Source organism: Diabrotica undecimpunctata, chromosome 1 (genome assembly GCF_040954645.1).
Source record: "Diabrotica undecimpunctata isolate CICGRU chromosome 1, icDiaUnde3, whole genome shotgun sequence".
Lineage (NCBI taxonomy): Eukaryota > Metazoa > Arthropoda > Insecta > Coleoptera > Chrysomelidae > Diabrotica > Diabrotica undecimpunctata.
The window spans coordinates 97,339,480-97,354,819 of record NC_092803.1 but is presented as its reverse complement, the minus strand read 5'-3'; the positions used below and the strand labels follow the sequence as shown (position 1 = coordinate 97,354,819).

At 31.5% G+C, this 15,340-nt stretch overlaps 1 protein-coding gene across 1 annotated transcript; it reads right to left on the bottom strand.

Moving 5' to 3' along the window:
* Nucleotides 1–179: 179 nt before the first annotated feature.
* LOC140434005 (uncharacterized) lies at nucleotides 180–989 on the bottom strand. Its single transcript, XM_072521974.1, has one exon. It carries the CDS (start codon nucleotides 987–989, stop codon nucleotides 180–182), a length of 810 nt encoding a protein of 269 aa, XP_072378075.1.
* Between the last annotated feature and the right edge of the window lie 14,351 nt (nucleotides 990–15,340).

Sequence of the window (15,340 nt, the reverse complement as noted above, 5' to 3'; positions counted from 1 at the left end):
GGGAGTCTGTCCAGAGCCTAACCGAAGCTATGGAAGAAACCTTTGGTGAAATAATAAGAAAGATATTTGAAATCAGGGTAGAAAGCAAAACAGCCCCTAATAATTCAAGACTGGGTAGGGAAATGGTTTTTAGTGGAGCTACACGACTCTTTGAAGTAATTAAGTTGTAGCTCTCTAGCTCACATTAAGTTAATGTGAGCTAGAAAATTCAACCATTCTGATGAAATTTCTCCTGTGAGTTTGTCATCCCAATTTAAGTTACATATCCAAATTTTTTGCATTAACAACTTGGCAGATACAGTAATCGGATTTATTAGACCAAGAGGATCAAAAATAGAAGAGATAATTGATAGAACTTCTCTTTTTGTGTATTTTGGTTCACTAGAAATGTCAGGAAGAGAGATAGAGAACATGTCAGACTGAGAATTCCAACATATTCCAAGAACTTTATTTGACGAATTGTCGGGTTTTATTACATAATTAGATTTTTGAGATTCAGAGGAAATAGAGTCGAGAAACTCGGAAGAATTAGAACTCCATTTATGGAGTGGTATCCCAGCGGAATTTAGACTAGTAGAAAGTTGCTTATAAGTCTTGTACAAAGTCTCAATATCATTTGCATCATGTAAAATATCATCTACATAACAAGAATTTTCTAGAGCATCAGCAGCTAATGGGTATTTTTCTTTATTTCGAACTGCCAACTCTTTAAGACACCTAGTACTTAAAAAACTAGCTGAGTTTGTGCCGTAGGTCACGGTCTGAAGTTCTAGACATTTTAGTTCTTCTTGTGGGGAATTGCGCCACAGAATGTTTAGTAGAAATATCTGTTTAGGGTTAATTCTTATTTGCCTAAACATCTTTTCGATGTCGGCGATAAGAGTATATTTGTAAAGTCTAAAGCGAATTAGAATTTCAAACAAATCAGGTTGTACAGTATAACCTTTGAGCATAATATCGTTGAGAGACACATTTGAGGTTGATTTCATTGATCCATCAAATACAACCCTGAGTCGAGTAGTTAAGCTATCATGCTTGAAAACACAATGATGTGGGAGAAAAAACTTATGTTCGGACGATTCATTAAGCTTAGAAAGGGGAACGTATTTACAATGCCCTAAAGAAACATATTCTGATATGAATTCGGTGTACAGATGCCGTAACTCGTCTGATTTGTTAAGCCTTTTTTCAAGATTGAAATGATTCACCTAATTTTTGATATTCATTAGGAGTCTTCAGAGGTAGGTCTACTTGAAATCTGCCACTAGGAAGAATTGTTAGTGAAGATTTGAATATGTCCTCAGCTCGCTGTTCTGAGGGAGTTAATGTTTTTGCATGAATAGAAGTGAGTGGTTTAGTCTCTTCTATTTCCCAAAAATTCTTTAAAGGAGAATCAAGATCAGCAGTTTGTACGTGTAACGAAATATTTGAATAATGTGAGTGAGCATTGTTCTTTGAAGGAGTCGCGTTTGATCCTAACATTGTATAACGAGAGTATGGGATATTTCCACCTACAATATAACCCAAATGAGTGTTTTCAAGAATAGGAAGGTTGGGGCCTAATTTTATTAAGCCGTAAGTAACTAGGTCAAAATAAATATCAGCTCCTAAAAGCATGTCTACGTCCGACGGGGTACAGAAATGAGGGTCTGCAAGTTTTATATTTTTTGGTATTTTTAATAAATTTAAATCCAGCGCGACTTGTGGATGCTGGCACGTAATGCTTTCGAGGACAGCACAGGACAGATTAAAGTTTTTACCAAGATATGTGTTTGAATAGATTTTAAAGTCTACCATCTTGTTTGAAACAGAAGAAGTTTGAGCTATACCTGATATTTGAAGATTTCTGGTATAGGGTGAATAACATCTTCTTTTGGCTAACCTGTCTGTTATGAACGAAACTTGGCTACCGGAGTCTGTTAAACAACGAACAGAGATGGGATTGTTTTCAACATCGTAAACAGTTACCAAAGCAGTTGCGAGTAAAATTTGCAGATTGTTCGAATATACAGAGTGGGACGAAATATTGCTCGGCCCTGGAAGATTTTGCGTATCTGGTAAACCTTGCGGAATTGCATTTGGAACAGAGTTGTTCTGCGAATTTGCATGAATATTCTCCGAAGTGAATTGAGACGAATGCTGATTTGGACGTTGATGACGTGAATTCCGAACAAATTGATTTTGGGCGGGTTGACTTTCAGAATTCGATCTATACGAACTTTGCCGTGAAATATTTTCCGACGGGTGCGAAATGTGAAGCAAAGAGTGATGTCATTTATTGCAGGTTTTGCAATTCGAAGATGAGGAACAAGAATTAGACATATGACCACTAGCAAGGCAATTGAGACAAAAACCTTTGTTTTTTACTTTTTACATACGCTCTTGAGCGGACAAATTTAAAAATTGTTGGCAAGAGTATACTTTATGTGAGTTAGAATTGCATACGAAACATTTAAAAGATGTTTCTCTATTATTTATAGAAATATGAAGAGACGGTTTTGATTTATAAACTGTTTTCTCTTCAAAGATCAAATTTTCCAATATCTTACATTTCTTTTTAATAAAATTCAAAAACTCATCTATTGTAGGAAGTTCGTTGAAATCTCTTTCGGATTCAAAGGATCGTTTCATATTAAAATCTAATTTTTGTGTGAATATATGAATTAAAATTAAATCTGCAAGATTGTCGGAGATATTTAAATTATTTAGCGCACTTAAATTCTTTTTTATGTGAGTTAAGAATTCTCGCAAGTTTTGAGCAGTATTTTTTGTTAATGAAGGAACGTTCAAAAGTTGTTTTAAATAAGTGTTAATTATTAAACATTTGTTTTCAAATCTATTCTTAAGTGTATCGAGCGCAACGGAAAAATTTGAGCCTACAACTTCCAAATTTTCAATTAGTTGTAGAGGCTCGTTCTTGAGAATTGATTTTAGATAAATTAGTTTTTCAATATCTGAAAGATTTAAATAATCTACGATAAGTTTGGTAAACATCTCGATAAAACTAGGCCAATTTGCTATATTTCCATCGAAATGTGGAATTTTTATTTCCGGTAGGCGGATATGATGGTTATTTGAATGATTTTGTTGAGCTGAGGTGCTCACAACAGAATTTACTGAAATTGTATCAATTTTATTCTTTAGAGCTGATCCTAACGTTAAAAATCTGTCTTCTACGTCTGCCATGTCAACAGAAAATTCATCATCTATTGTCTCTAATTCATTTTGAACCTCGAGATATTTGTCAAAAACTTTTGATAGTCTTTTCTAAAAATTAATTCATTTTTTGAAATATTACTTTTTTCATTTTCTTTAAACCAATTCTCCAATCTAGTTATCGAAGCTTTACTTCGACCTCTTGCCTTAACAAGATCATCTTTTACTTTAACAATATCATCAACCGTTGTATCCATGATTAGCTGATTGAATTAGATTAAGATTTAGTGAGCGAGAAATATGTGAAAGAATTTGATCTTTAAATTGAAAAAACAGAAGAATAGTAATAAAAAAAGAGATATGGCGAAAATATGAGAATATACACTAAAAATAGAAAATATAAGTAAAAGGATATAATAATTATAAAAATAATAGCGAAATAACGAAAATGTTCAATAAATGTTCAAAAAGAGTTTATAGTATGCACTTCACAAATGATACTAAAATTAAAAAACTTACAGTTTGTTGAGTGTGATGCTAGGCGTTAAATCAGCTACCAGGATGAAGGAGTCTGGAGGCGTCCTACTGGAAGATGCTGCAGATGCTGCGTTGATGTCTAACTTTAAGATGAGACATGCGAAGATCTCTGATTCGAAGTTGAAATGTGAAGAAGTCCGGTTCGAAGGAACAAGAGCGAAGATGTAGGTGTTTGTCCTTACACCTTTGTCCTGATGGCTTTGTTTCACGCACCAGTAATAGGTCGCTGGTTTTTTCCCTTGGGGAACAAGGTTTTTCCTTAGGGAAATAGGATTACTTTATATATATTTCTTTGAAGGACCACCCAGAAAACTGGGAAAAATGAAGATTCAAAAAGAACGTTTGAACAAATATATTTAAACAAATACAATGTATTTTAAACGCCGATAACTTGCATATGATACACACTTGTCGGTAATACAATATTGACACGAACTTATTAATATACCGACTGGTTTAAAACACTAATATGCCGCTGGGGCGAGTAGAGCCTGACGCTCCTTCAGTGCTGGAATTTGAACTGATACTGATGTCCACTCTCTCCCCTCAATCACAAACATTCCGAAATCTCCCCCCTGACCCCTCGACGTATTAAAAGATATGTTTATTTTTCAAATACCTTTAACTTTCAAATCATTGATAAAAACTATCTGATAAGGGTATTTGTTTCAACTTGCTGAATTTTGGAATGCGTCAGAGGGTAATTTGGAAAATACTAATCCTTTCATTGTTACGATTCTATGAAGGTTTTAGAAACTTGTGTAGAAAGTTATTTAAATGCAAGATAACGGCGCTTTACAGATTATTAGTTAGTACAAAGAAATTATATATATCTAAACTAATATACAGTATGATACAAAAATAAACTAAATAATATGATACAAAAATAGACTAAAAATATTAAGTATTGTTGTTACGCAACAGTATATTCGGAAGCAAAAGCGTAGAGTGCAAGCGTCTACGTCTACGTCTACGTTTTAAGGGTTGAAGGATGTGCTTCCCATTTTTAGCTGAAAAGTTTGCAAAGAATATTATTGTTCTGGTTGTAGTTTGCCATTTAGTTTTAAACAAAGTTCTGTGAATGACAAGGTGTGATACAAATTATCTTCAAGCTATTTATAGCAAGTCCAGAGTTTAAGAATTTCATGACACTATTGGATGTTCAGATGTGTGAAAGCGTCTCTGTTAGGGACTTTGAAGGAGCACACCTGACTCTTTCCGTGGTTTGATTCATAGTCTATTTTTATTGTACTTTGATAAAATAAAGGCAGATATCGAGCACAGTTTTATTAATTAAATCTTGCCCAAGACCTTTAGCTCCCTAGAACATCTTCAGAGGCATCTAAAATAAGCCAAGAAACGTTTTTTTAAATGAAAAAATTGATTAACTTTGATAAAAACTCGAAGTTAATGGATGATAAAAGTTTTTTGTGATTAATGTTTTAGACTTACTTTGTCAATTTTGGACTATCCAACAATAATTGCAGAATGTCATAAACACAAAATTAAACATAAAGTTGAACATAACACTACACTAGATAAGGAAAAACAGTTTAAAATTATTTAAAAAAGTCGGAGCTATTCTGGTCGGAAACAGGAGAGAGAATGGCTCCCGGTATTAACGGAAATGTTAAGGTGATATGTGACATATGACAGCTTGGATGGGCAGTCATAATCATGTAGATCTGATCTAGGCATTTCAAAATTCTATGTAACTACGGATTGACCAAAGATCCAACTGACACTACTACAGGAAATTAACTGATGAAATATGACATATAGAATATTTTAACTAGATTAATCTAGTTAATTTTCTATAGTAGTGTCAGTTGGATCTTTGGTCGAGGCTTAGTTACATAGAATTTTAAAAGGTGCAGATCACATTTACATGATTCCACAAGGAAACTAAGTTCCTGTAGTTGGCTGTATACCATATATTAAAAGATTTTCAATAAAATACTTTATAAAAAGGTATATAAAAACCCAGTCGGGCTATGTTAAATAGACAAAACGTTTTCGGAATAAATATTCCATCATCAGTGTCAGGTTAATACATGAATGTAGCCACTAAATTTGGGCTAAAAACCATTTAAAAATTACTAAATTAAATTTAGTTTACATTATTTCTTATATAAAATTACGTTGCAAGTCCTGCAACTTAATGTAGAGTCATATGTCGCCATGTTACCAATCCAACGGTAACTTTACCATCTTAATTTTATATAAGAAATAATGTAAACTAAATTTCATTAAGTAATTTTTAAAGGGTTTTTACCGCCATATTTAGTGGCTACATTCATGTATTAACCTGACACTGATGATGGAATATTTATTCCGAAAACGTTTTGTCTATTTAACATAGCCCGACTGGGTTTTTATATACCTTTTTATAAAGGATTTTATTAAAAAAAAATTTTATTTAGATGATTGTGACTGCCCATCCAAGGTGTCATATGTCACATGTCACCTTAACATTTCCGTTAATACCGGGAGCCATTCTCTCTCCTGTTGTCGACCAGAAAGTATCTTCGACTTTTTTAAATAATTTTAAACTGTTTGTCCTTGTCTAGTGTAGTGTTATGTTTAACTTTATGTTTAATTTTATGTTTATGACATTCTGCAATTATTGTTGGATAGCCCAAAATTGACGAAATAAGTCTAAAACGTTAATCACAAAACTTTTATTATCCAATAACTTCGAGTCTTTATCGACGTTAATCAATTTCTTCCTTTACAAAAACGTTTCTTGGCTTATTTCAGATACCCCTAAATATGCTCTAGGAAGCGAAAGTACTTGGGCAAGATTTAATTAATAAATCTGTGCTCGATATCTGCCTTTATTTTATCAAAGGTTATTTATTCGAGCATTCAACCTTGTATCTATTTTTTTACTGTGTTTAAGATATGATTTAGATTTTTTTCCACTTCAGCAACAAAAGTTTTGGGTTGTGCAACAGGAGATGTATCGTCTACGTAATAAAAGTCCTAGTATTTACTGGTATGGGTTGTGTAAATGTTCTATTATCGGTACAATTATATTAAGGATTATGTGCAGAAGTATTTTATATAGCTGACGAAATAAATATATTGACCGATAGCTTTTGTGGTCGTTGGAGTTTTTGCCAGGTTTAAGCAAGGTAACAACTTTGTCTTTGCTTTGCTTGTCTGTAGACTTTGGATATCAGTAATTGTTGTGTTTTTGGTACAAATTTTATAATAAGCTTTGTGCTCAGATCCTCAGTCAGGAACCGTAATATTGTTCATTATATACGTAGGTAGTGGATCCAAGCTCAACATAGTTGAAAGGTTCCCTCAGCTGACTGGTTTTGTCCTCTCCCATTTAAGTTTTTCTTTACTTCTTTGCCGACAGAGATAGCAGTTTTATATTTATTATGTGATTTTCAGGGATCTGTATCTCTAGATATGCCCTTAATATTTATAGACATAATTAGAATAGTTGGTCCTAAAAAGGACCGATTTGACAAAAATCATATTGAACGGGTGACTACCGATTAATAAAATATTTATTACCCATTACCCTTTATCCTTCTCTTTTGAAACCCATAAAAAATGGCTAATCTTTAACTTTTCATTAAAAATTTAAATATTACATACTGTTACTTTTCGACGATATTTCGAATCAGATATGTATAGTAATCACCGTACTTAATATAGAGTCTCTTTGTAAAAAGTAAGTGAGTTTATCATATCGGTGACAACTCATATATGGATAATAAGGACAGAAACGGGTAAAATAAGTGTACAAAATTTCAAATAAATATATCGGTGCTATTGTTCAGGAGATGGGTTTATCCCAGAGATCAAAGGTTACATGTATATTAAAGGTTCTGTTTACGTATTTTCATTACTAAAAAAGTATATTTAAAATAAAAGCCTTAAGGTATTTTTAGATTCTACGGAAATTAGAATTTAGGGAAATCAGCAAATTAAAAAATACAGCCATAATTCTGAATGACCAACTTGAGACAAACAGTTGTCCCCTCTTCAACTTATTCAGTTACAGGCTATAACATGTAAACGCATACCTGTTTTATGTCAGATAAAATAAATTTCCATCAAGTAACGGTCGAATCCATCACTTACTTAAAGAGTAGGAAAAGACATGCTTATGCTTTAGAGTAAGAGTACTTTATTACAAAGTACCTTTTGCTTGTGGCAATTAGTTTCTCACTTTCTCAGCGATGGATCTCCCTTTCCTCGTCAATAATGTTCTCGCTCGATACTGTCTGAATATCTTATTCTACCATTTTTAGATTTCACTAAACTCTAATTTCACTATTTGGGAGAGTGAGTCATCGTTTGAAGTCGTAGAAGTGGGGAAAGTCGTATGAAAATCCAGTGGCGTACACTCACTTTTATTTTAACGTTAATTATATTATATTGTTTACATATTATTGTTCAAAATAGGCCACAATATATTTATCTGCAGGTTTTTACTGAAGTTTCCATCTCTATATCCAAAGACCGTTTTCAAAGATATAAATTATAGTTATATTTATTTTATTTGTTTATTATTTTATATTTATATATTCTTATATTATTTTCTTTTTTTTTTCTTAACTTTAAAAACGGTCTCTGTACTAGAGATCGAAACGTCAGTAAAATAAACATGTAAATAGACATTCTCCCTAAAAATACGGAATGCCACAAGCAAAAATCCACAGAAAAATAAATATTGCTATTTGTATATTTGAAAACGATCTCTTTATATAGAGATCGAAACGTCAGTAAATTAAACATTTCAATTAAATATATTGTTACTTATTCCCAACATTATTTCTAAATATACAGAACGGCAAGCAAAAAGCCATAGAAAAATAAATATTACTATCACTTGTATATTTGAAAACGATGTCTTTATATAGAGATCGAAAAATCAGTAAATTAAACCTATAAATAAATATTTTGTGGCTTATTCCATACAGTCTCCTAAAAATACAGAATGCCACAAACAAAAAGCTATAAAAAACAAGTACTTTTGCAGAAAGCTTACTGATGCCACCAGGCTGTCGCGGAAGTTACGCTAAAACGTCTTTTGACGTGACCCGTCCTTAAAGAGTTACACAATGAAATTTTTTTAAAACAAATTTTAAGACAGTTTCCACACCACCCGAGAGGTATGTCTTGTGGCGCGTCACTTTTTTTTAAATGGGTGTTCGCCAAGAGCCATATTGTCCCATTAAATAAAATAAACAAAACACTTAAACAGTATAAAACAAAACAAAATAAAATCCTATAAAATAAAATAAAATTCTATAAAAACCAAATAAAAATAATTTTGGATGTAACAAAACATTGTACTATTCTATTTAAACACAAACACTATACACACTTACTATGTTCTTCTCGTTTTTTTTTGTTTTTGGTTTTTTTATGCTGATGCCTACTAAACTATTAGAAAATATTATTCGCTGTCTAAATCTGAAGATGCAGTGCTGCTATCGCTGTCATTATCTTCACCTGGTGTAATTATAATTGGCTCTAGTAAAACTTTGACATGAGTGTCAAGTTCCCACATACGATATTCTTCTTTAATTATGTGGCCTATACATTTAGCCCATTTCTCTGGAGTTACATGGATAATTGCTTGAATCAAAAGTTCCTTAACTTCGTTTAATTTGAGCGTTTTGTTATTGCGTGCTACTTTTCCTTTCACTTGCGCCCAGATAAGTTCAACGGGATTAAGTTCGCAATGATAAGGTGGTAGACGTAGAACTTTGACACCATAATCTTTTGCAGTTTCATCCACAACATATTTAAGATATTCACTTTTCCTTAACCGTGCAATGTCAAGTAGTTGAATTTTGAGCATTGATTCTTCGTATGCAATCCCCTTTTCTGTAAGCCATTCTTAAATTCTCCCTTTCCGCCATGCCGTCGTCGGTAATTGTTCTAGTCTGCGGCTATGATATGGCGCATTGTCCATAACAACCACAGACCCAGATTCCAATTTTGGTAAGATTCTCTTAAACCAGCGCTCAAATACTTTGGAAGTCATTTCTTTATGATAATTACCTGTTTTTTTTCGACTCAAATTGAAGCAAACCATCATCAAAGAACCCTGTATCACTTCCTATATGGGTGATGATTAAACGCCGTCCCTTTCCTGATGGAGCTTTTAATCCTGTAGACCAGCCTTCTATAAATGCTTCGCGTTTACTTTTGACATTTAAATCTTGCCAAACTTTTCCAACTGTATGACCTTCGTTAATCCAGGTTTCATCCAAATAATATATTTTGCATCCAGTGCTGCGAATTTTTCGTATTTCTTCTAAATATTTTCTTCTCCATAGAATAATTTCATTTTTTTCTAATAGCATACTTTTTCTGTTGCGTTTTACATATCGAAAGTTCATTTCGCGCATGGTTCTGATTAAGACCCTATGAGATATCTTGGGTAAAGAGTCATCTTTTTTGAGCTCTTGAGAATTTTTTTTCAGTGTTGGAATTTCACTCCGAAAATAAAATGAATGAATTTTTCGACGTATAATATTCCTTGTCTCGTCATCGAAAACAATGCTTTTCCTACCTCTAGTTTTACCTTTTTCTTGCTTTTTATTTTCCGATGTATTTTTAAGTACACGATAAATACAGTTAACGGATACTTTTGTTAAACTGCTACAAATGCCGGCCGCTTAGCTAACATTTAATGCCATTTTTCTACCGACAATTCCTTCATAAACGTTTCGTATCATTACCTTCTCTTCGGACGTTAACATTTTCCGTCTCTTTTGCGGCTTTTAATTTTTGGAATCAACATCAGAATTTTGCTGTCTTCTCTTGGAACAACTCGGTTTTTTGTCCAACTCCAATAAAACTCAAACTCAAACTCCAATAAAACTATAACACTTGTATTATCAATAACACATTTTATCAAAAACACAAACTTATCGCATAAAATATATTCACAAAATGCAACACATGCCCTACCCTTAGAAACGCCTATGTAAATGAACTATTGTGGCTGGGCACTTGCTCGACAAAAACTAGTTTTACGGATTTCTGCGGGTCGGAATTCCGTCGCTAATTCCAAAGTTGCCAAACGATTGAAAAATATTGTTTTAAAATATCGATTTTTATTTTATAATTTTAAATATGTAACGAAACGAAACATATAAATAAAATTTATTTAATTACAATTTTGTACTTAATTTTTATTATTGAAAAAATAATATTTTTTGGTATTTTTATGACGGTAATAATCGCTGCGTGGAAGAATACAGGTTTTGTATGACCATAATTACTACTTGTGAACAAGAATTGGCTACACTGTACAACAACTCCTGGTCAGTTTTTCTATGGAGAAGCACAAATAAATATACTACTTTAAATATTCTGTAATTTCTTATGAGGAAACGCAAATTGCAATCGAGAAAACAGGCAGTTTTCGAGGGCCACTGTGTACATTTAAATTTGAGGATATTCGGCGTTTAAACTATGATATCACTCTTCTGAATTGAGGGTTTCTACTATATATGCTCTACATTTCTTGGCAATACTTCTTATGGCTTTTCTAGTAATACTGATCTAATTAATACCTGAGTTTTACTTACATTGTTTTGTCAGCGTTCTCGTGATGTATCCAGTCAATAGCATTGGTTTAATCACTATTTTATATATCCTGATTTTAGAGATTCGTATTAGAATTCTGGATTTAAAAGTGTTATGAGGTTTATATCAGTTAGTTACGTGAATATTGCATTTTATTTCTTATGTGACAACGTAATCTACGATACCCAAAATGCTGCAATCTTTCAAAATTATATGGGTTTATTCTTACGTTATGCCCTACTCTACATCCTTTCTTTTGTATGTTAAAGAACATTTATTTGGTTTTCTGATTACTGACTATTAGACCGTTTTTTTGCTGCTTGGAGCATTATTCTATAGCATTCTAATATTTAATCTATGGATTAAACTGGATAGCAAATAGATATTCTTCACTTTCTCAGAGAAATAATATTCTAACATACAAAATCCTATTAAATTTCCAAAACCTTCCTTGAATATTATATTCACTTATGAGGGGCAGAATCAATATCAGTACTATAATAATAGCCCAGTCTGGTTATACAAAAATCATCGATTTCACGGCAAAATGTTTCGCAGATATCTGAAGCTTTTAAGACATAGGTGGGGGTTACTAGATGACGAATTGATAAAAAGATACTCCTATTTTTACCTTGTTTTTTTTTAAACAATAATTTATGGTCAGAATTTTATTTTTCCCTTATAATTTAAATAAACAATATTTATACCATTTTTTTATATCGAGAATATCTTTACTTTCTCGTTTTTTCAACTAAAATTGATAAATAATTTACGGAGATATTTGCAAAATAGCAGTTTTTTTGCACTAATTTATAAATTTAATTAATTTTTTTATTAACAAAACAAAATGTTATTAATACATTTCAACATTGAGGAATTACCGTCCTTTAAATTTTTGCGAAATTTCCTTCCGATCGGTCAAATAGTTTAAAAGTTATTCAATTTGTTTATCCCTGGGACGAATTATTTAAACCATTGAACTTGCCCTATGAATGATGCTAGACACATTTAACAAATTTCATAGGATTCTTTAAGACCTATACTATCTCAGAAGTTAAATGAATATTAAGTTTTCATCGAAATTATTTACAAAATAAACGTTTGAAAAAGGGGTATGTTTTTTACTTATAAACAATTGCAATAACTTCCACATTTTTTAAGCTACACACTTGTACGTAAAACCATTAGATAGCTGGTAAAAAAAACTCACATTTAACAAAAAAAATAAATCTTCTATGAACAATAGGAACGAAGTTAGCGAAAATTTTTTTGTTAATTATATCTCCATTGTTTATAAACATTAAGAACTAAAATTTTGCACAAATTTTGAATGAAAATCTAAACTTTATACTGAATTTTATAGCTATAAAATTCATCCAATTTTTTAAAACCTAAACCTTTCGAAACGAAGTTACTTTCGAAAGATCGACATAGGAAAGTGGAGGGGAAACTGTTTTAGCTCCTCGCTGCAAAATTTAATAATATGATTACGGATTTATCATTCAAAACTTCAACAGTTCTGTAGGAATTTCATCAGGTCCATTTGCTTTTCCATTTTTTGCGTTTCTTATTGCTTATTCTACTTCTTCTTTCAATATGTCTGGCCCAGTTGCATTGATTATCTGAGTTAAGTTGTTTCTATCGTCTTCAAATAATTCATTCAGGTATTCTGTCCATCTTTTTATTTTATTCTCTAGATCTACAATAATATTTCCATCTTTGTCTTTAAGTTTACCTATTTGGCATTTCTTTATGCTGCCTGTTATCTCTTTTACTTTTCTGTGCATAATGAACGCATCGTACTTTTTCTCATAGGTTTCCATTTCTTCACATCGTTCTTTAATCCACTCCTCTTTGCCTTGTTTTATTCTCTTTTTTATGTGTTTATTAATTTCTTTGTATTTGTCTGGGTAATTCTTCATCTTTCTTCTTTGTTCCATAAAGTCTAGTATATCTTGTGTCATCCACCCCTTATTCTTTGTTGTTGTTTTTGTAAGATGTTTCTTTCCTGCTGTTTGTATAGCTGTATTTATGTACTTTAATTTGTGGTTAACGTTGTTTGTATCGTTAATTTGTTGCTGCGCTGAACGGAGGTTTTCATTTATTTCTTCTCCTGTTTCTTGTCGTATATTTTTGTTTCTAAGTTTATTTAAATCTAGTGCCTTTCTGTGTGGACTTCTAATCTTTTTTGGTCTCGCCTCTATCACAGTAACTACCGGGTTATAATCTGAGGCTATATCAGCTCCTGGGTACGTCTTAGTATATTTAACAGCATTATGATACCTCCTTGCTATCATAATGTAGTCTATTTGATTTCTCACTATTTTTTCTTTGGTATGTTGTGGAGATGTCCATGTATATAACCGTCGAGGAGGTAATTTGAAAAAGGTATTTGTTATTACGAAGTCTTCACTTTGCCAAAATTGAATCAATCGATTTCCTTTGTCATTTCTGTTTCCAAGCCCATATTTTCCTACTTGTTCTCCTACCTTACCTTAACCCACCTAGGCATTAAGATCGCCCATTTATATGTTAATGTATGGAAAGACTGGCTTAATAAGTGAAAACAAACAACCTGCAACAAAAAGGTTCAGACCTGACAGTGAAGTCGAATAAATGATCCAAATTTTAACTTTTAAACCAATGTATGTAAAGAAAATAAAAAAAGTAAAGTTCAATAAACATTGCAAAATTTAATAAGGCAAGTGATGAAAAAATCGACTTATTTTATCAAAGCAGTAGGGCAGATTAGGTTAATATTGTATATCATATTTGTAAGAAAAATAGAATAAAAATTAATATTGTTAATTATAAAAATACAAACAATTATAATTAATATAATGAATATAATAATATAATAATATAATGTGTAAAAAATTACCTGAAATTTAATTTATAAAATATATAAGTATTATTACATCATTGATATAAAATGAAAAAACATATGTTGATTTTCCGGGATTTTCCAACATTTATGGTGGGTGAAAATTATGTCATCATTATTAATACTGCGACAGACTATTCGAGCAAATTAAAAAAAAAAAAGTAAGTATTTAGGGTGAATTTCAAATGGACTCAATTTTTCCGAGTTTTCCCATATTTTCCGGCCAGTGAAAACTATGTAGTTTTTCATATTTCTACGAGCTACCCCAGAATAAAAAAAAAGAGGCTTGTAGCTGCAAAGGAAGCCAAGATAATGTAAATTTTTCCTACGTGTTGCAATTTGAAGTTCCGATGCCAAAAAAAAAACGGAGCTGAAACAGATATCCTTTCGACTTTCCTATGTCGATCTTTCCAAAGTACCGTCGTTTCGAAAAATTAGATAAATTTTATAGCTATAAGTTTCAATATAAAGTTTAGATTTTCATTCAAAATTTGTGCAAATTTTACTTCTTAATGTTTATAAACAATGGAGATATGATTTTTTTAAAAATAGTCACTAACTTCATTCCTATTGGTCATAGAAGGTTATTTATTTTTTAATGTGAGCTTTTTTACCAGCTATCCAATGGTTGTACGTACAAGTCGGTAGCTTGAAAAATATAGAAGTTATTACAATTGTTTATAAGTAAAAAACATACCCCTTTTTCAAACGTTTATTTTGTAAATAATTTCGATGAAAACTCAATATGCATTTAACTTCTGAGATAGTCTAAGTCTTAAAGAATCCTATGAAATTTGCTGAATGTGTCTAGCATTATGCATAGGGCAAGCTCAATAGTTTAAATAATTAGCCTCAGGGATAAACAAATTAAATAACTTATAAAATATTTGACTGATCGGGGGGAAATTTCGCACAAATCTAAAAGATGGTAATTTCTTGATGTTTAAATGTATTAATACCATTTTATTTTGTTAATAAAAAAATTAATAAAGTTTATAAATTAGTGCAAAAAAAACTGCTTTTTTGCAAATATCTCTGTAAATTATTTATCAATTTTAATTAAAAAAACGGGAAAATAAAGATACTCTTGACATAAAAAAATGACATAAATATTGTTTATTTAAAATATAAGGGAAAAAATTTATAGAGAAAAAATCAAATTGTGACCATAAATTATTGCTTAAAAAAACG

Excerpts from the sequence above, each read along its gene's own strand:
- LOC140434005 (XM_072521974.1), bottom strand. The coding sequence starts at position 989 with ATGAAATCAACCTCAAATGTGTCTCTCAACGATATTATGCTCAAAGGT.